The sequence below is a fragment of the Akanthomyces muscarius genome, chromosome 1 (genome assembly GCF_028009165.1).
Source record: "Akanthomyces muscarius strain Ve6 chromosome 1, whole genome shotgun sequence".
In the NCBI taxonomy this organism is placed as follows: domain Eukaryota; kingdom Fungi; phylum Ascomycota; class Sordariomycetes; order Hypocreales; family Cordycipitaceae; genus Akanthomyces; species Akanthomyces muscarius.
Window position 1 is genome coordinate 1,066,388 of NC_079241.1, and position 19,494 is coordinate 1,085,881.

The window sequence follows — 19,494 nt, forward strand, 5'->3', positions numbered from 1 at the left end:
GCGGCCGCCAACTCAGTCGCAAGAAAAAACGAACGAAGCATGAGTGCATATAGACTTTTGCGAATTTTCATCTAAACTCAGGCTATATACATATATACAGAAGTTTTAGCCTGTTTGATGATGCACAAGCTGGTCTTTCTGGGGTGCCCGCGCCTCAGTGTCACCGCTTGAATTTTTTTCGAAGAGCACTTTTTAGAAAGCAACGAGGAGTTTGAACCCTGTCTTTTTGACGCGCTCTACCAGGATAAATGTCGTTCCAACTAAGCAAATGATGCCAGCGAAAATTTTCATTCCCGGGTAACCTGCTGAGCTGTCGATGAGCGCGCCACTGAGAGGGTTTGTCGTCAGCCCACCAATCGAGGCAACAAAGAAGACAATGCCAGTACGGAACCCGATCTCAGGCAGTGGAGAGATTTGGGCGACGATTGGCGTAACAAGCGAAATGTAGGCTCCGGACGAGAAGCCAAACAGCGCAGCAAATGCAATGAGAGCGGGCTGGCTGCTGTCGGAGATCCAAAGCGCCAAAATCCAGATTCCTGACAGGTAGCAGCATACAATCAGGATATTAAAACGACCGATCTTGTCACCCATGAAGCCAGCAAAGAGGCGACCGAATAGAGATGCGCCATTGAGAATGGGCAGAAGATACTGGACCAGATTGGGGTTCAGCCCGGCGGCGGCAGCCTGAACAGGGAGGTAGTTCAGCGGCACAAAAACGCCGTATGTCAGAAAGAGGAAACCAGCCGCAACAAGAAGGTAGTCCACTTCGCGAAATGGCTTGGCGAGCTGCGCTCCAGTAACCTTCTTCGGGACAGGCGGCTGGAAGCAGCGGACCGTGATATTCGGGATGGTGAGGAGAGCCAGGTTGACAAAAGCGCAGGTCCGCATGGCCCAGCCAAAGCCCACCAATTTGATCAGATGCGTCACCATGATCGGCCAAACAACACCACCAACCGAAGCGCCAGTGGAGAGAATGCCAAATGCAGCGCCCCGTCTCTTGTTGAAGTATCCTGCGACGCAACTCAGAGCTGATGTCATGTCAGTATATTCCTCATGAAAGTCACAAAAAGTTTGACCTACGAGGCTGGAAGACGGCCGAGACGCCGATTCCGGAACAGACACCCTGCGCCAGGAGAATTTGCCAGTATTGTGTGCTGATACTAGCCATCATGATACCAAAGACGTGCATCAATGTGCCTACTAGAAGAAGATATCGCGGCCCGTACTTGTCAAACAGCATGCCAACGATGGGTCCCTGTTATCTTGGTCAGATGGAATGTGGCGGCGTCGAGATCGCAAAAAGAACTTGCCAGTCCGAGGATAAAAAATATTTGAAGCGAAGGAATCCATGAGACAGTGCTCGCGTTTTGGTTATGAAGCAGAACCTTCTGGTAATATTGCTGAAAGACACCGATACTGTTCAGCCAGCCAAAGCTGCAGAAGGCTGTGCACCAGCCACCAAGCACCACGAGCCAGGCTGTCGTGCCGCCATCTGGAGGCGCTGGTGATGATGAAGCAGGTGGTGCTGCCTTTTCCGAGTCTGACACGTCCTGTTGCGAACTCACTCGCGCACTGCTGTTCGTGTTGTCCATGGGCGTGGCAGACGCCTCGGCTTCCTCCGACTCCAGCATTTGCGACATTGTGAATACTCAGATCGACACTGCTTGGACAAGATGAATTGAGTGAAAGAAATAAAAACTTGATACCACCTACAAAGACAAAGAGGAGCCAGTAACTCTATGTAATAAGCACTGGCCCCACGAACCCTGTAAGGCTCATCTCTCTGCGTCGACAAGGGCTTACTCTTCCTTTGCGCAGGCATACATGCAAGCAACCTTCACTACGACCCTGCGATACGGACACCCCCCCACCAATAGTTATGGAAGAGATTTTCTACCAAGACATGTGCCGGCTCGGCTACCACTTTTTTTTCCTTGGCGCACTGGTAGACAGTGAAAAAGCAGTAAACATTCACGAGACAGGATGCCCGAAGCAGCGGTGGCGTCCGAGCAAGGCGTTCGGCTTTCCGCGTGGCTTGCGGCATTCGTCGCATTCATCAAGCGGAACTATTACCGGGGGGCTTCATGTACGTAACAAAAAAAAAGTGGCCATTTACTTTCTGGAATGGGATAGTCCATACGCGTATACGGCCCCATCGCTGATCAGCCCTGTAAGTCTGTCAGCTAACTAATACGTGCTAGAACCAACGTAGCTGATTTCGGAAGCGCAAGGCGAAGCGAAGGAACAAGTCTCAATTTGTCTCAGTCTTTCCAGCTGTAAGACGAGCAAGAAAGAGCGAATGGCCAATTTGCGATAGGCAATTTGCGCAAGTAGTCGGGGTTCGTGCCCGTACGATTTTCGGTGGGCGCTTCCCGTCGTGGCTTGTATCGGGATCGAACTTTGGGGGGGCTTACGATAAGCTGAATCAGAGCAGAGCACCCGCAAGGACCAGTGGCCATCAAAGAAACCTTTTTGCCCCAGGGGTTGGTCCTGCTCGGAGCTCAGAGGCAATCACATGTGTTGCGGCAATTGTTTCCAAGGTACTGGTACTTGCCTGGCTTCCTTCTTCATGGCCTGCAGCAAAACGCATGCTAAAGTTAAAACAAACAAGGTAGATTAGATGAAGCACTGTAGATGGGGCTTTTTTTCATACCCGTATTAATTAATATAATTGATTATGATGGATCCTAGAGTGGCGCGAGCTATGGAGCGGCGCCCCCACCCCCAAAGGTAACTACCGAGCTGCAAGCCCAGGTTTGGACACCAGGTCAGACGTCGCCCTTTTGTAGGCACATATGTCAAGCTATCCAAACAGCCACTCCTGTCAATGTTGTTAGCTAGTGTCAGGGTGCTGAACGAGCTGGTGTCGTCTGCGGCGTTGTCTGCGTACCGACAACCCCGTGTAGAAGACTGGGGGCGTGGCATGTACAATTTGTAGGGAGTATTTATGCTGCCACGGCCGTTCATCCAGTGTCAACCCCATAGCTTAGTTGCGTAAATTGTTTCGGACAACTGCTTTCCATACTAAACTTCTGCAGCTTACGTCTTTTTTTCATCATGGCTGGCAGAGTACGCCAAGAGATTGATCAGCTTGCGCTGAACTGCTTCCTGCGAGACTATGTGCCAGAGATTGCGACTCCCATTAATTTGAAGCAAGTAAGTAACCATGCACCAATACTAATCATGTGAGCGCAACTGACTGAGTGTGCTTACGAAAGTTCAAACATGGCCAATCAAACCCAACATATCAAATCACTGCTGCGGATGGCCAGAGATTCGTCCTGCGCAAGCGCCCTCCCGGGAAGCAAATCTCGAATCACGCGCACCGCGTAGAGCGCGAATATCAGATCCTCGCTGCTCTAGAAGATACCAATGTCCCAGTTCCCAAGCCATATGTCATGTGTGAGGATGCGTCTATCATCGGCACACCGTTTTATATTATGGAATTTCTTGACGGCCGCATCTTTGACGACGTTGGCGTTCCGGGTGTAAGTCCAGAGGAGAGGACGGCAATTTGGCACGAGGCGGCCAAGACGCTGACCAAGCTGCATGCCATTGATCCTCGCGACGTCGGACTGCAGGACTTTGGCAAACCGAGCGGGTTTTACAAGCGACAGATTCGAGCGTTTGACGCCATTTCGGCGAGCCAGTCCAAGGTCATCAACAAACGCACGCTGCAGCCGATAGGACCACTGCCGTACTATGCAGAGTGCACACAATTCTTCCAAAACCCGGCAGTGCAGCCTCGAGATAGGTCATGCCTGGTGCATGGCGATTATCGCATTGACAATCTCGTATTCCACAAGACAGAGCCGCGCGTCATTGGTGTTCTCGAGTAAGTGTAGCTTTCCCCCGACTTCTCTGATTGCATCCGCTAACGGTTGTGCAGCTGGGAAACCTCAACCGTCGGCCACCCACTATCCGACATTTGCAGCCTCATAACCTTCTTTTACATGGCCAAGCAACCTGGCGCATCGCCTTACGACCTCTCCAGCCTGCTACCCGGTCGCACGCCAGGCATGCCACAGCCTGAGCAGGTCATGGAGTGGTATGCCCGCCACGGGCCGTACGACCCCAAGCCGGACATGGACTTTGGCCTCGCTTTCAGCGTGTTCAAACTTGCAGTCATATGCCAGGGCATCGAGGCCCGCATGCTCACGGGACAGGCCGGCAGCGAGAAGGTGGCTTCGTACGCGGCCGTTAAGAACCCGATGGCGGAGCTGGCGTGGCAGCTTACACAATATTCCAACCGCGCGTGGCAGCAGGCAGCAAGACTGTAGACTTGCAACTGCCGGCAATGCTTCTTATACAGATACATTTCCTTAGTTGGCGGTTAAAATAAATATTTGCTTTCTATCTCAATAAATGAAAAACAAAAGCCCTTTATTAATTGTTACTCTTTGCTGAGTGACTCCGATGCAGTCCCAGAGTGTGTACGAATAAAGGCTCATGCGCAAACTGTGTACGGAGCAAGCATCTCAGAGAACAGAAGGGTAACAAAATAAAGAAGATTAAAGAAGTGGCAACCGCGACTCTTGCTAGAAACTCCTGCTATACAATGCAAAAATGGCACAAGATAGAAAACCCAAGTGAACAAGACTACAACTTGCTGCGCTCGCCAAGATAAACGCGTCCCAGATTGAGCATCTCCGTCGCTTCCCTAACCATGTCCTGCACGATCTGCCTTGCCGGCAAAATCACCGTAATCGAGCCGGCGACCTCACCCATCAGCACCGGAATCTCGACCGGCCTCCCTGCCCGCTTATCATGGTCCATTGGCACCACGCCCTCGCCGCAAAGCCGCTGTATCTCGTCGGGCCGGCTGTGCCATGCCTTGATGTATTCGTTGGCGCGCATCCGCAGCGGCCGGCCCGTGAGCACCAGCGTGCGCTCCGTGCCTTCAAAGTCGCAGTCGACAATGGCCTGCTTGGCCGCGTCTGGGACATCCGCTTCAACCGACGCCACGAACCGCGTGCACACCCAGACGCCCGCGGCGCCCTGCATCAGCGCGGCGGCCAAGCCCGGCCCGCTGGCGATGCCGCCGCCAGCTACCACGAGCGCCGCCGATCCGCCCAGCAGCGGCGGCGTGTAGCGGCGGGCGACGCTGACCACTGCCGGCACCAGGATCGACGTGGGGATGTTGCCTGTGTGGCCGCGGCCCTCCTTGCCCTGCGCGCACACCATGTCAACGCCCGCGTCGAGTGCCTTGACCGCGTGCTTCGGGTGGCCGACCAGGTTCATGACCAGCACACCCGCGTTGTGTAGCCGGTCAATGATGTATCTCGGGGGTACGCCCGCCGTACTGACAAAGAGCTTGGCGCCGCTGTGGATGGCCATGTCGATGAGCTCGTCAAGCCTGCCGACGTCTCTGTTTGTCTTGCGCGCGCCGCCGCCGCACTTTGGTATCGCCACGGCCACGCCAAAAGGGAGGTTGGGGCATGTGAAACGCTGCTTCATGTCCGCAATCGCATCGCGGAGCTGCTCCGGCGTGCACTCGTAGCCGCCCACGACGCTGAATCCACCGGCGTTGGCCACGGCCGCGGCGAGACGTCCGCCAGAGACCTGTGCCATGCCTGCCAGCATGATTGGATGCTGGCAGTTGAGCACGCCTGTCAGTGGTGTGGTGATCGGTCCCTGCATTGTGGGTGCAAGTTCATGTTCGATATGTCGCCGTTGTTGCTGCATTGTCTTCTCGCTACAGAGCACGAATTAGACATATGTGCTCTTTGTTGCCAAGTTGCTACAGTCTTGTAGAGAAATGCCGAGGAATAGATTATTAGACTATAGACTACGCTTAGAAGGGTGTGCACTTAGACGGCTAGGGTCGATGTAAGCAGGAACGGGAAAGTAGGGCAGGAACCGGTATTGGCGGATTACATCTGAACGAACACGCGACACTAAATATTTTAGCGGCTTTTTCTACACAGGAACCGGTAATAAATGTCAGACCTACATGTGAACTGGGGTCTCGCGTGCAATGAGCAGGTACAGGTACAAGTTCCTCGCCCATTACGCCCTACTCCTTTGTCCGTGGTAAAAACGGGAATCTCATTCCGAGGCTGTGGCCGTTTACTAGCTCCAGCCCAGAACGTGAACTATCAAATCCTGCCTCGGCTAGAAAATGCCCCTCTCTACAGCAGCCAGCTAGCGAAAGGGATCGACGTGAAGTTTTGGAGATTTTGACTTTTAGCTATAAAAAAAAAAGTTGCCTGCAGTGAAAATTTGGCTGTCCAGCCAGATTATCTATCACATCTGATAAGAATGCCGTCGCATCCTGTGGGAGACCCGACAGGCATACACCCCTGTTTCACCGCATCCACTGTGGACAAGCTGAAGAAATCAGACCAGGATATGTGCGTTGCGTGGGGTATTAATTGGGAATTTATACATACTTTTAACCATGCTCCGTATTTGGCCCCCTCCCCGAACGCCCAAACGATGTGGTTGATCTTTTAGATAATAAATACTATCGTTGATGCCTTGATCCTGCGTATTCCAGAGATCGGCCTTTTCACGCACAGATCAGGTTGCGGAATGCCCCGCGCGGGCACGCGACTTACATGGTTCGGAGTTCCAGCTTTCAACTTCCTATCGGAGCTCCGATGTGTGGACCTTGTTGTACGAGGGTGAGGTTGCAACGACGAAAATTGCGCAAGAAAAATTGGCAATAAATGGTGTCATAGACAGTCCAGTTGCGAAACTTCGAGTCAATTATGGAAACGGCTAAAGAAGGCGGCCATCGCCCAGAGCTGCAATCGCACAGAGCCAAGATTGGAGCCTTAGAACCGTCACTAGTCCAACGCCGAGTCCTTTGGATGCTTGGCGATAAAGATTATACTGCACTGGGGGTTCTTTTTCGACAAGTAATAAGCGATGTAGGCTTGAAGAACCTGGTCTAATGTCACATGCGTTCAAGTTGTTATGTCACCACCATGGATGGAGCAATCGATGTAAGCAGCAACGGGAAAAGCAGGGCAGGAACCGGTATTGGCGAAAAAGCTTTCAAATTTTGCACCGTACGATGTTTGTGAGTATTATGTTCTCTGGAAAGTTCCTTGGTTTGCAAAATGTTTGGTGCTGGGCTGCCGACACGAGCTTCGAACAGACTGTGGATAGTCTTGGGGAAGACTGAGAAGCAGTATCCGTGAACAGACTTTGCGACGACACATCAATTCCAGCTCAATAATAGACCAAAAACAGAAAGTCCGCGACCAAGACCGTAAATCGGTTTCAGGTCTTGCCTCCAGGACGCTTTGGGGGTCTTCAACTCCTGCATCCGGCCACGTTTCACAATACTTGACTTGCACGCGCGTCATAGACACGTCCGATGTCCTTTGCCATATCAACAAGGGCAAAAGCCGGAGTATTGTTTGACGTAAAAAGTATATACCTCATCGAAATCGCTCATTGCTATTCATCTTGGGCAAAGCAGGACAGGGTTGTAGCACAATGTCGGTTCGCCCAGCTGCGGCGTGATATGGATGCGTGTAGACCCCACGCGTTGGATACTCCTCCGTCGTCAGTCTATGCTACTGCCGGTTGCTGATCATCATTGAGTTGTCGGGTCTTGCAGTGCGAGGAAAGGTTCCGGTGAGGCTCTCGGATCGAGTCTTTGCGAGGCAAGGCCGACGACCGTGTAACAGTACGGACGCCTTCCGCGTCAGACGCAGGCCACTATTAAAATTTGTTCGCTAATCTTGATACTCGGTTGATTCCCATCTCGCTAAAGTCCGATGTAGCATTCTGTCTGCTTTTTAGCCTCAATTGATCAAATCCTCGGCGATCCTGCTTCGGCCGGCTGACCCGAGCTTTTGGCGTGAAACGAGTTAGCCAGAGCTGCAGGGGATTATCACGGCATGATGACACGGCGTGATGCAGGATGAGTCGGACTGCATGGAGCACTATAATTGGTATATGTGTCCCAGGCCGCTCTGATCGAAGATGGGAACGGCGGGGGTAAGACTACGATGCAGTGCGACGTGCTTCCCTAAGCTATAGGGTAAGTCGGCGGCAGCAGATGATGTCGACGGATCAGTCCTGTCAGTACCATTACGTTTTTCGAGTTCCCAAATAGCCTCTGGGGGTTCATTTTCGTGAGATGGCCAACAAAATCAGCTTGTGGCAGCTGTGCTTGATGATTTGTACTGGTTGCCGCATATCGACAGTATTGTAGCGTGCAGTTGTTGTGCACGCTGGGGTGCCGACCCCTCGACTGCCAGTTTCAACACATCACAGAGTATCCGGTATGCAATAGACTGATGATTTAAAGTATAGTATGTTTTTTCAATTTTAGAGACAAATAACTAGCTATACTTCTATGTAATAATTTCGAGCGCATGTACACATGAGCCGTGGTATTCGCGTGGCGTTGAAATCATCTACGTCCAACATACAGACATGAACAAAGAAAAGCAAAAAGGTACCGAGATAACCAAAACATGACCAAAAGACCCCGACTCCCAGCTATCGACTTCTGTGCCGAAATACACGGCGAAATTGACGCGACGCCGCTGCCGCACAAACGGCGACGGTGTCTGTCCTGTTCGACCGACCCAATAAATGTAGAAAAAATCACAAACGCTAGGAAACTCTCTTTCCCTCCTCATAACCTATCCACCTCTGCCCGTTCGGTTCCTAGACGTAGACTCGGCGCGAGTGGTGGCTGTGGTGGCTGTAGTGCGAGCCGTTGGAGCGGGAGCGGCTGCGGTGACGCTGGCTGTGGCGGCTCGAGTGGTGACGCTTCCTGGTGCGACGCTCGTCGGCAGCGCTGAAGTGGTCGCCGTGCATGAAAGCGGCAAAGGCGGTCCAGGCAAAGAAGACTGTGTTCATGATGGAGAACGCCCAGACGGCCTTGAGCATGTTGCAGGGACCCGAGGGGCTCCAGCTGAGGGCGTTGAAGTTGCCGCCGAGTTGGTTCGTCCACAGGTGGCTCGCGCTCGGATTCGCGGAGCACGAGGCGAAGCGGATGTTGCGCAGGTAGTAGATGCCGGCGATGAGGGCGCCGACAATGGCGATGTCAATGACGGCGACGAAGAAGGCATTGGCCGAGGAGCGGTGGTAGCTGAAGAGGGTGAAGAGGGCCCAGGCGAGGGCGAGGACGGAGACGATGAAGAGGATGAGGATCGAGGTCGGGGTGAGGACGTTGGCGCCGACAAACTTGTCGACGAACCAGGAGAGCATGCCCATGACGATGATCTGGGTAAGGATAGTGTCAGTTGTGGTCATTCCCAGAGAGAGCTGTGGCTTGTCGGCGCACAGCAACTTACACCCCGCGCAATGGCGGGGGAGGAGGGAATGGATGCGCCGGGATAGAGCAGAAACGTACCATGGTTACGATTTGACATATGCGCGTGCATACGAAAACCAAAGCGAAAATCATGCTGGGCGATTCTTACCAGCCAGAGGCGGCGGTGACGGGCAGAGGTGATGGCGAGAAAAAGGCCGGCAGGCGGGGACGGACGGCGCGGGCCGCTATGAAGCTATCCTCGAGGCAGAATGCGACAGGATGCGAACCGGTTTGCTGCAGGGTCAAAAAAAATTTAAAAATTGCGCGCGCTGGAATGTAGATGCAGGAAAGTAAATAGAAACGGCCGGTTGCATGGGCATACAAAAGATAAATAAACTACGCGGCTGAGAGGGAAAAAAAGAAATAAATGTCATGGCTGGGGAGAGAGTGGGCTGGCTGGTCCCAAGGATTTCGTGCATATTAACCAGGGGGCTGGGAGGAGAGAGGCAAGGCCACCACGAACCGTGCGTGGCTGCAGAAAAAGAAGCAAGAAAGAAACAAACCCCCCTGCATCATGGCTCGAGCGCTGTTGGTTTAAATGATTGCTTCTTTCGTGTTTCGTCATTAGGGGTATATCATGGGATTTTATGGGATGCACTGCATGAAATGCAAATCTTACGTTACCTAGGTAGGTAGAGAACTGGCCGTTTGCACAGTGCGCCCGAGTCTGCGCCCGAGTCTTTTTGAGATGCGCTATAACTTATTTGGCTGCCAAGACTGGTAGAACAAACGTGGGCTGGGTGACGTCGACGAGGCGCTGTGGAGCCCTGTGGCTGGCCGGTGCGCCGCTGTAAAACGTGGCAGCCCTCCGGGTCTCAGCCGTACCTGATTATTTTCCCGCACTGTCTTTTCCCGCACTGTCGCATCGCACGGCAGCTGGCTGGCGACATGAACCATGCAGCTGCATCACGAAGCCGTTCCCTCGAGCCGTACATCGCATCCTAGCTCAAACGGGTGACAAGCGCTCTTGAATCACGCGCCATGGCCGCATCGCACTCTTGGATGTGGGGGAGAGCTGACCATCTACTCGAGGTGCATTATCGCAGCCCATGTATTCTGCAGCTGCCTCGGACCATCCTCCGAAACGACTGACTAGCAAACGTTAAAATATGACAGGCGCATTTACGTTTATTTTTAGCTTATTCTCATATCTTGCCAGTACTCAACACCAAGTAACAAATCGACACCATGTGACGTTCGCGGACCTACTCTCGATGCCCTACGCATGGCCGTGGAGCCACAATTGCGGTTGTTCACGGACCAGCTAGCGCCGGAATGAACCTGTTGGCAAGGGCAGCTATCGCCGCAACTCGTAGCTTCATACTCTGAATACTGCCTCGCAGGATGAGCTACTTGAAAACTGCCCCATACCATCACTAGATGCCATATCTGGCAGTTTGTTGCCGGCAAGGCGCGAGTTAAGGCTTACGGCTTTACAAGCGTGCGACCAAGTGCCCACAATACACCACAATTCCCGACTTACACGGTAGCCAAGCCGTCTAGTTTCTTCTAGCCCTGCGTCTAGCTCTGCGTTCTAGCTTTACTTCTGGCTCAAGTTGAACGAACGAATTAGAGATTGGGCAAGTATGCCTTGGCCGACGGGTCTGACGTGCCAGTATAAAGAATCTAGTCAAGCCGTGGATATTGGGATGTCTCCAAGGAGTTCACACTCAAGGCATCCACGACAACTATAGGAGTGTCGCTGATACCTTCTTGAGCCATTGAAGACTCTTTGTCACCCTTGACAGCGTTTCTCAACTCTCATCTATCCTATCTACCATGAAGACCGTCATCCTCGGCACGATGATGGTCGTGGCCGATACGGCCTCCTCAGATGTGCGATTTGGCAAGCGCATCTTTGACGGCGACTCCAAGTTTGTCTTTGAATGCAGCCAGCAGACAATCCCTGGTATGTAGTCTTCTTCTAACCTGGCAGAATTTCTTCAGTCTGACACCCGCATAGAACCCGTCGACGGCGGAGGAACGTCGTACTTTTTGCAGGCTCTGAGCACGACGGAAAAAAGTACCATCCCCGTAAAGAAGACTGCACCGTGGACAAGGACGATGCTACCTGCCAGCACTGTCTTGTCGGTGGCGGAGGTCTGGACAGCGCAACGACGGTCAAGGTAAATAAAGGCCGCTCCAGACCCGTGATGAAGGCCTCCGCTCATATTGGCTACACAGGCATGCTGGCTCCCTCCCGCGGGAAAGATGTCATGCAACATTAGCTTTTACTACAGCAACCGCCACTACAACTCCTACACGGACAAGGACTTTTGTGAGAAAAAGGACGATGCAACCATCAGCAGTGCCAAAATAACGACTACCTGCTACTTTAACGAGAAACTCGCTCATCCTCCCACGACCACGAGATCTATCCCGCCTTGGACTCCCACGGCAGTTCCGGATCCTGTCAAGCTTGGGCCCAACCCCAAGGTTTTACTGTCGGCGACTCCATCACGTACGGACAGTAGGGCGACTTTACGTGGCGATATCGCATCTCGGAATGGTTCAAGAACTACGCCCCAGATACAAAGCCCGAGTTTGTTGGGTAGGTCCATGAAGAGGCTTCCTTCATGACGACTTGCTGACTCCGAAAAGACCTTACACCGGCACGCAAGAGCGCGACAAGCCTAAAGAGCCTCAACCGCCGAGGCTGAGCTCGGATTTACCACCAAACACTAGCCCTCGTAAGTCCAGGAGCCCGCTGTGCTTTGCCACAAGCGCTCAGACATTGGTTTAAGTACATCTGGAGGCTACCATGAAGGCGTAAAGTTTCAGTCCAACCATTTCGCCGTCTGGGGTCGCCAAACCGCGCAGGATATTCCCTTGATTCGAGAGGTCGTCGCAAAGTACAAGCCTGACATTCTGCTGGTGCTGCTCGGCTTCAATGGCATGGGCTGGTTTGTCTCTGATGCTCCTGGCACACTGAACAGCATGGTATGTTACAAGTTCTGCGCAAAACAGGGAGAGTAACTTGCGCTAATACCTAAACAGGAGAAATTTATTCAGGAAGCCCGCAAAGCTAACCCTGGCGTCAAACTCGCCTTCGCAAACGTTCCTCAGCGCTCATTCATCGGCGGACGAGACGATCTCCCCGTCAAGACAACCCTGTATAACCGTGACTTGCCAGCCTTGCTCAAGAAGTACGACAATGAGCTGGCTCCTACGAGACTCGTCGATATGGCGGGCAACTACGATTGTCAGCCTGCACATTGCCCGGTATGAGCCATGTGTTTTTCTTGACTCGGATGATGGATTTCTCTGATTGACTTCCCCCAACAGGCTGGTTATGACGGCTTACACCCCAATGCCTACGGCGAGTACCTCATCGCCCAGTCCTTCAGCCGCACGCTCTACAGCGACTTCAGCGTCGGCAAGGGCCAGCTCCAGCTGCCCCGGTCCTACCTGCCACGCTCTCTGCCCGTCCCGAGCAACATCAAAGCCGTACCGGAGCCCATGGGCGTCAAGGTCACCTGGGATGAGGTCTACCAGTCCAACTCGTACGACGTCCGCGTGCGCATCGCCGGCAGCTCTGACTGGACTGAGTCGGGCGCCGGCACCAACCGCTTCGACCAGACTCTCACCGGCAAGAATATCAAGTGGGAGTTTCAGATCCGGAGCAGCTACGGCGAGCCCGCGCAGGCGGCGCCAAGCGCGCTTGGTCCGGCATCGTTAGCGCAACGGCGGACCGCAGCACGCCCTCGCCGCCCATAGACATTCGCACCTCGTCGTCAGGAGCCAGCCTCACCGTCTCCTGGGGCGCCGTGGACAAGGGCCCCGTTGACCGCTTCGGCGTGATCGTATGGGATCGCGACACGCCCGGCGCTTTTATCAACACTCACGGCGCGCGCGAGAGTCCCTTCACTCTGGACGGCCTCCACTCGGGGCATCGGTATGACATCTGGGTCGAGACCTGGGGCGGTCCTGGCCTGGGTGGTCTACCGTCCGGCGGCAGTCCTGTTTTCATTGGAGGCGGCTCGCCGTTGACGCCGACGGGGCTGAAAGCCGTCACGGTTGATCCGACGACGGTGCATTTGACGTGGAATGCGGCGAAGAACGCCGCGGGATACAAAATCTACACCAACCCGGACGAGACGGCGCAGAAGACGGGATCCAAGCCCAGCAAGGACGGGAAGCTGGCCAACGGTGACACGAACTGGGGCGAGACGTTCCTGTTCCCGGGTGCATGGCACTTTGAGTTTTGTGTGTCGGCTATCAATGGCCAGAAGGAGTCTTCGCGGGTTTGCGCGACGGCACCCAAAGCGGATGGTTTTTAGATGAAACCGTTAGAAATCAAAAAAAAAAAAAACACACGATAAAATGGTACATCCGACAGCAGCCGAGACTAATTTGATTATGAACAAACGATATTGCGGCAGTTAGGAATAGCAAGGTTAAGTATACGCATTTCCATAAAAGTCATATAAAACAGAAACATCTTCGCCTCTTATTTAGACTTGAGTCCCTGCTTCGCCGCAATCACCTTGCCAATGCGTCCCCACGCGCCGATGCCCTCGATGAAGACGCTCAGTTGCCACTTGAACCAGAGGGCGGACCAGCGCGGCACGCCGTGCCTGCGCAGACGCAGCTGGTCAAACAGCAGCACCTCGGCCGCGTGCGCCGCCGCCAGCCAGAAGACGACGTTGCGCGTGATCCAGAGGAAGGCGTCGGGCCCGCCGGGAAAGTACTGCGCGAGGAGGTCCCAGAGCGCGCTGCCAGGCACGACCCAGCGCGAGGCGAGGCCCGCGGCGTACAGGGCCAGGGTGCCGCCGCCGGCGAGCCACTCGCCGGTGGCGCGCGGCCAGACGTACTCGGTGATTTGGACGGGTGCGCTGGGAGGCATTTTTTTTTTCTGAAAGAGAAATTGGTGGTGATTGTCGCGTGAGTGTGTAGGTGGGAAAGTGAGCCGAGGCAGAGGATGAGTTTTGAGCCGAGGCCTGAGTGTTGGCGGCGGGAAACGGGGATTGGCGTTCTTAGCTGGTCGCTATGAGCGAATCGTGCGTTTTAACTGACGTTGAGAAATTACTCTGTGATTGGTGAAGATGGAGAGATGGAAAAGGTCAAAGTTTGAGATGGCAAGTATAATTATAAAGTCCTCGGCTGCCAAGTTTGACCTCGTCCGCTTGTTAGTGCGGGCGAGTTTGCCGACTTGTCCCCACCAGGCGCCATCGCGGGCGGCCGGCGCAACTACGCAAACCGGATACCGCGGGGCAGGATTGGTGTCCTGGCCCGGAATTTTTGTAGGTGATGTGCCCGCCGATCCGGGGTACAAAAGTCCAACGGTCTAAAAGTCAAGCCTATGGCAGATCCGATGGCAATTGTGAATGGGCAGCCGTTGCGACGCATATAAGCGGATTGCGCTAATAATACATGACTTGTCTGCATATAGTCAAGAACCTACAACTTCAATTGATGCAGCGAAATCTTTTCTTTCTTGCAAGAAATAAAACAGGAAAGGGCGGTGACGATAGAAAAGAAAAATGCCCCGATATTGGCTTCTGGGTCACGCCGCTAAAGCTTCAGCTCCCAGTCCGACCACTGCACCCAAGATATGCATCGACTCCACCAAAATCAGGCCAGTGTGCCGGGCCAAATCAATGTGTTCTTGCCGATTGAGCTGTTGACGTACCAAGCCCTTACTCTTATGGCGTAGACGAGTGCTTTGAGACGCTCTTGGATGCTCACGTTGAACTGTGTCTCGGCCTCCAGTGTAGGCATCGCCGTGATGCTTGCGTCCCTGCCACGGCGCACATCCTTGCTTGCGCTGCACTTCTCCCAGATACACGCAGAATTCGGGTGATGTGTACGACAGGGCACTCGATGCCATACAGTGTCGAGTTGCCAGAAGGCAGGGTTTTGGGACCGGCCAGCATGAATAAATTGGGGAAGCCATTTACGCTCACACTATGCCCGGGTGTTCGCACTTCGCCAAACACGCGTCGTACCAAATGGTACTGGAACCTGCGCCAGAAAAAGAATACACTGACTCCATGTATACTTCGGCGTCACCTCTGCTTTGCCACTCCTCATGTAGGGCTCTGCCCTGCTGTCCACGGACTTCCACAGGAACCAAAAGGTCTTGCGCCTGGAGCCCATTCGCAAGAATGACCACGTCAACTTCTTGGTTTTCGCCGGCCGCGTCCATGATTGTTCTCTTTTCTAGTCTATTCACAGCAAAGATACCGCTGCTGCGGACGAGTCGGAATTTTGGACTGTCGGTCGCTTCAAGATAGCCGTGGTTCATCACGGGCCGCTTGGCGCGAAACTTGTATGTCGAAATGAAAAGATCGTGATACACCAGGTTTGCTGTAGACACCATAAGCGATTGGATACTCTTCGCAGTGTAGCGCCACAAGTTCTCATTCCAACGGCCATGCCTAAACATGGAAAACCTGGTGTCGAGCTTGATCGCTGTGTAGAGGCGCCGAGGGCACATCGCTAGCGGAATATACTAGAAGCAGGCCCGTTGAAAGGCCGACACTGGGTAATTGTCCTTTGGTGCCACCCATTGCGCGCTTCGCGCCAGTTGTGCCACGCTTTTTGGTGGTCGGGGAAGCACAAGACAATGCTTGGCTGCAGATAATCGGCAGCCATGGGAGCAGGGCATATGCCGAGGGAGTATACTCCGCACTTTTCGCACCCACGTGCCCTTTTCAGTAACAGTTGCTCGTCCACTGGAGCTTCTATTGCTAAATACCGTTTAATATTCAATTGAACTCATGGCTATTCGCTCTCGTTCTTAATGCTGCAGACCTATTGTACTTTTGAAAGAATGATTACAAGTCACGGGACACGGAGCAGCAACAGCAGAGAGCTGACTGACAGCACCACAGTCAGATAACGATGGTGCAGATATTTCACAAGATGGAACAGTCATTGTGATAGTTCCAAGATGGCTAGAAACGATCACTACTAAATACTCTGCTGCTGGTATCTGCCTACTTTTCGGTGCACTTCTCGAACTTTCCATCCTTTCTTCCAGCATGACTCCATACTCCGATAAATGTGGCCTCATCAGAGCCGACATCGTGTTGATAGACCACACGAGCATCACTTGTAGGAGTACCTCCTGTAAAGACGGTTTGACCGTCGTAGTTGAGTGGGAAATGATCAACATTCTTTGCACCTTGGTAGCCCTCTAGACCTGGGATACTCTCGGGGCTTGTAAAAAACTCTGGATACTTGCTGTTTCCAGCCTTGTTGTCACCATTGTCTCTGAGCTCGAGCGCAAAGTCGGTGCTTCTTTTGATGTAATCGGATTTGAAAGTGACAGCTACACAGTTCAGGCTACATTAGATTTTGATGTGGCACCAATAAAACGGATATCCTTACTTGTTGGCTTATTCTGGCTGGTCTTGCATTCCCAATCCTTGGGCGGGTAGCCGTGAATGGTACCTGGTAGCTTTGTCGGAGGCGAGCGAGGAGCATCCTCAACTGGCGTAGGGGCACCGGAGATGACAGTGGCTGCTGCCAGGAGAGAGAATGTGGCTCTGAGCAGATGCATGTTGAGAAAGTAGCGTGTCGGCAATCAAAGGACCTCAGAGAGACCGTTTAATGGCGGATGGGGAAAGCAGGGCTGTTAGTTTGAAGGTAGAGGTATAGGGAGTATACTAGTTTATATACACCTGGAGATATTGTTAAAGACTTTGAAGCTGTGAAGTGAGTGCTACAGATATTCGGACTTGACGGTCATCTTTGTCTCCGCGGCCGGGGGACTGCGTTGTTTCTTAGACATCATGCTTGTTCTTTCCGCCATGATCTGCAAAGACGACCCGCCTTGCGCTGAACAAAAAGCTGCTATGCTCATCTGACCACCCTTATTGCATAGTATTATAATTGACTTCCGTCGAATTGTGTGATCTACGTGTCACTCAGCTCGGCTTGTGAGGCTGCAGGTTACCGAATGCGGTCGCATCAATCAATCGGACACACCTGTCCGGCGGCAATAAGTAGACCACAAGCCGCATTAAAATCAGGCGCACTGACAAATTGCCGTCGCTTTAACACAGTTCATGTGATTTAAAGGATTCAGGCTTTCAATTCCGTCATCATGTCTCGCGAATTGTGGAATAGCGACCTCATTTTGGTGTGAGCGTACGCCCAGCTAACGCATGTGTCAGACGAGGCTGGCAAATCTTCCAACTGTGGTAGACACCGATGATTATTTAGAAAAGATCTCACAATTAATCAGGCTCGTCATTCCGTCATCAGGTCTCGCGAATCGTGGAACAGCGACATCATCTTGGTTTGAGCGTACGCCCAGCTATCGCGTGTCAGACGAGGCCGGCAACCCTTCAACTGTGGTAGACACCGATACTTGTTTATAGTATATCCTACGGTCAAAATCACAAACATGCATAGCAGCTTTACAATAAGGCTCTGGTCAGCTTACAGTGACATCATGGAGGCGCACACAAGGCTGCCTTGTCTTGCACAGTACAGTGAACCCCGCTTTGCCGCAACATGTAACGCCGCTCGGTGCATCGCGTCCAGCTCAGCGGTTGTCATTACAATTATGACCCCCTAAAAGACACTCTAACAGTGTTCTCGGACTGAATTGTCTTCCACAAGTGAACATTAAGCTCCGAATATCTTCCACAAGTTCACCATGGCCGATGCGTATTTTTGCCGAGCAAGCTCTGCTTTTGAAGGGTATTGCATCACGCAAGCACAGATCGACACCCTCAGGGCCTACATTGACGGCACAAGCACCACCGAAGAAGCCGTTTCATTGCTGGTATCGTATCCAGAGGCCTCCCCCAGCCCAGTCGAGATGAAGCAGCGACTAGGCGGGCTGTGGACGCTGCTCAACGACACTGCTGTAAACCTTGAGTTTTCTCAGCCACAAGTGATAAATATCCTCAAACACATCCGGACACTACCGGGGCGTCCTGAGCCAAAAGGCGAGGGAGAAGGTTTCATCGATCTCGACGACGGTTTCTACTGGAGAGAACTCACCGACTGGGGAATTAACTGGGCGGACGCTTTCAACAGTAAGTCAAATAAAGTCATTTGCTCCAAGTTACAGTTTCTAGTCCGTCATAAGCTAGATCATTCGACGGCTGACTTCGAACCTTTCCAGGCTACAGTGCTCAGCTTTTTAACGCGGCCTGCCCGACACAAGAGGAGCGCCGCGCACGTGAACGACGCTGGAATAGTGCCTGTAGGTATTCGGCGCGTCTAGCCTCTACTGGCGATGCAACACTGTCCCTTGGCGCCAGTCTGGATCTTGCTACAACGGCCATCTCAGAAGGTCTTGAAACAGACTTGACTGAGCAAGGATCTGGATGCCTCGATACTGCAGCGCAGGTGTTCGAGCATGCAAGCGGGGAGCTATGGCGTCGATGCAAAGAGAAGCAAGCTGAGGGTGTCTTGTCAAGTTCCAATGGGCTATGGCGTGGTCAAGCGGGTTATTCCATTGATCGCTGGCAGTTTTGGAAGGATAGGTGGAATTCCTTGGCGGAACAGCAAGCTATCTCTCCCAATATTCGTGACTTGGCAAAAGAAGCGCTAGCACATATGGACATGGTGGAAGACTGAAGATCGAGTCTCTATTGTTCGGAGATGGCGATTGCTGTCCCCCGGCGTTACATTCTGCGTCCAGAGGAGCCTTGTCTAGGAATTCAGGTGTCGCGCGTTACTGAACTTTGCAGCTCGCGGTCGGTGTGATAGCCTTAAGTTGGCAGTTACCAACTATCAGCTTTCATTAAGTACCACTCATACCTACTACCCTTTATATCACATCTAGTTATGCTCTAATGTCACTTATATAAAATGACTTTTTAGTCTAGAATGCACGCTCCCGGGTGGGTGGCTCCCCGGACAAAACTCCGCGGCCTCTGGATTATTACTAGATCGCGCCACGTTATCATTCCAGCCAACCAGGTGTTACAAATTAGAAAGTACGTGAGGTAGACTCAGGAGGCAGCCTAAGAAACAATCCGATAGGAGCCTATTACTACTTACAGCTCTCTCTTTTAGGGCGCTTTAGTATATCTTACTAGCTAATAAGATAACTGTATATTTAAAGGTAGGTAGGTAGTATTATAAATAAGGTAGTAATTATAAACTTCTAATGACTAGAGAATTTTTTTTTAAACTTGTTTTACTATTTTTGCTATTTTTACGGGTTATTATATCATCGGAACTTGGCAATAAACAGCTAGAGACTAATCATTGTGCCGGTGCCCTGCGATGCTCTGCGA

The 19,494-nt window shown here is 52.6% G+C and overlaps 11 protein-coding genes across 11 annotated transcripts; 5 read left to right on the forward strand and 6 right to left on the reverse strand.

Annotated features, from left to right (window-relative positions):
* Positions 1-192: 192 nt before the first annotated feature.
* On the reverse strand, positions 193-1,640 carry LMH87_005277 (uncharacterized protein; the record flags this gene model as incomplete). The annotated part of the gene is made up of 3 exons (XM_056202966.1): positions 193-1,028; positions 1,081-1,255; positions 1,311-1,640. 3 exons carry the CDS (start codon positions 1,638-1,640, stop codon positions 193-195), a joined length of 1,341 nt encoding a protein of 446 aa, XP_056058471.1.
* A 239-nt stretch (positions 1,641-1,879) lies between these two features.
* LMH87_005278 (uncharacterized protein) lies at positions 1,880-2,634 on the forward strand (the record flags this gene model as incomplete). Its single annotated transcript, XM_056202967.1, has 6 exons — positions 1,880-2,086; positions 2,134-2,170; positions 2,226-2,276; positions 2,335-2,361; positions 2,430-2,540; positions 2,612-2,634. 6 exons carry the CDS (start codon positions 1,880-1,882, stop codon positions 2,632-2,634), a joined length of 456 nt encoding a protein of 151 aa, XP_056058472.1.
* Positions 2,635-3,057: 423 nt separating this feature from the next.
* Positions 3,058-4,280, forward strand: LMH87_005279 (uncharacterized protein; the record flags this gene model as incomplete). The annotated part of the gene is made up of 3 exons (XM_056202968.1): positions 3,058-3,156; positions 3,219-3,835; positions 3,890-4,280. 3 exons carry the CDS (start codon positions 3,058-3,060, stop codon positions 4,278-4,280), a joined length of 1,107 nt encoding a protein of 368 aa, XP_056058473.1.
* A 319-nt stretch (positions 4,281-4,599) lies between these two features.
* Positions 4,600-5,640, reverse strand: LMH87_005280 (uncharacterized protein; the record flags this gene model as incomplete). Its single annotated transcript, XM_056202969.1, has 1 exon — positions 4,600-5,640. One exon carries the CDS (start codon positions 5,638-5,640, stop codon positions 4,600-4,602), a length of 1,041 nt encoding a protein of 346 aa, XP_056058474.1.
* A 2,994-nt stretch (positions 5,641-8,634) lies between these two features.
* LMH87_005281 (uncharacterized protein) lies at positions 8,635-9,328 on the reverse strand (the record flags this gene model as incomplete). Its single annotated transcript, XM_056202970.1, has 2 exons — positions 8,635-9,195; positions 9,326-9,328. The coding sequence occupies 2 exons, from the start codon at positions 9,326-9,328 to the stop codon at positions 8,635-8,637; spliced, it is 564 nt and encodes a 187-aa protein (XP_056058475.1).
* Positions 9,329-11,065: 1,737 nt separating this feature from the next.
* LMH87_005282 (uncharacterized protein) lies at positions 11,066-11,606 on the forward strand (the record flags this gene model as incomplete). Its single annotated transcript, XM_056202971.1, has 3 exons — positions 11,066-11,195; positions 11,250-11,412; positions 11,471-11,606. 3 exons carry the CDS (start codon positions 11,066-11,068, stop codon positions 11,604-11,606), a joined length of 429 nt encoding a protein of 142 aa, XP_056058476.1.
* Positions 11,607-12,181: 575 nt separating this feature from the next.
* LMH87_005283 (uncharacterized protein) lies at positions 12,182-13,566 on the forward strand (the record flags this gene model as incomplete). The annotated part of the gene is made up of 4 exons (XM_056202972.1): positions 12,182-12,226; positions 12,284-12,508; positions 12,572-12,950; positions 13,004-13,566. 4 exons carry the CDS (start codon positions 12,182-12,184, stop codon positions 13,564-13,566), a joined length of 1,212 nt encoding a protein of 403 aa, XP_056058477.1.
* A 170-nt stretch (positions 13,567-13,736) lies between these two features.
* Positions 13,737-14,132, reverse strand: LMH87_005284 (uncharacterized protein; the record flags this gene model as incomplete). Its single annotated transcript, XM_056202974.1, has 1 exon — positions 13,737-14,132. One exon carries the CDS (start codon positions 14,130-14,132, stop codon positions 13,737-13,739), a length of 396 nt encoding a protein of 131 aa, XP_056058478.1.
* A 728-nt stretch (positions 14,133-14,860) lies between these two features.
* LMH87_005285 (uncharacterized protein) lies at positions 14,861-15,608 on the reverse strand (the record flags this gene model as incomplete). Its single annotated transcript, XM_056202975.1, has 2 exons — positions 14,861-15,026; positions 15,277-15,608. 2 exons carry the CDS (start codon positions 15,606-15,608, stop codon positions 14,861-14,863), a joined length of 498 nt encoding a protein of 165 aa, XP_056058479.1.
* A 619-nt stretch (positions 15,609-16,227) lies between these two features.
* On the reverse strand, positions 16,228-16,793 carry LMH87_005286 (uncharacterized protein; the record flags this gene model as incomplete). The annotated part of the gene is made up of 2 exons (XM_056202976.1): positions 16,228-16,562; positions 16,622-16,793. The coding sequence occupies 2 exons, from the start codon at positions 16,791-16,793 to the stop codon at positions 16,228-16,230; spliced, it is 507 nt and encodes a 168-aa protein (XP_056058480.1).
* Positions 16,794-17,897: 1,104 nt separating this feature from the next.
* On the forward strand, positions 17,898-18,829 carry LMH87_005287 (uncharacterized protein; the record flags this gene model as incomplete). The annotated part of the gene is made up of 2 exons (XM_056202977.1): positions 17,898-18,282; positions 18,372-18,829. The coding sequence occupies 2 exons, from the start codon at positions 17,898-17,900 to the stop codon at positions 18,827-18,829; spliced, it is 843 nt and encodes a 280-aa protein (XP_056058481.1).
* Between the last annotated feature and the right edge of the window lie 665 nt (positions 18,830-19,494).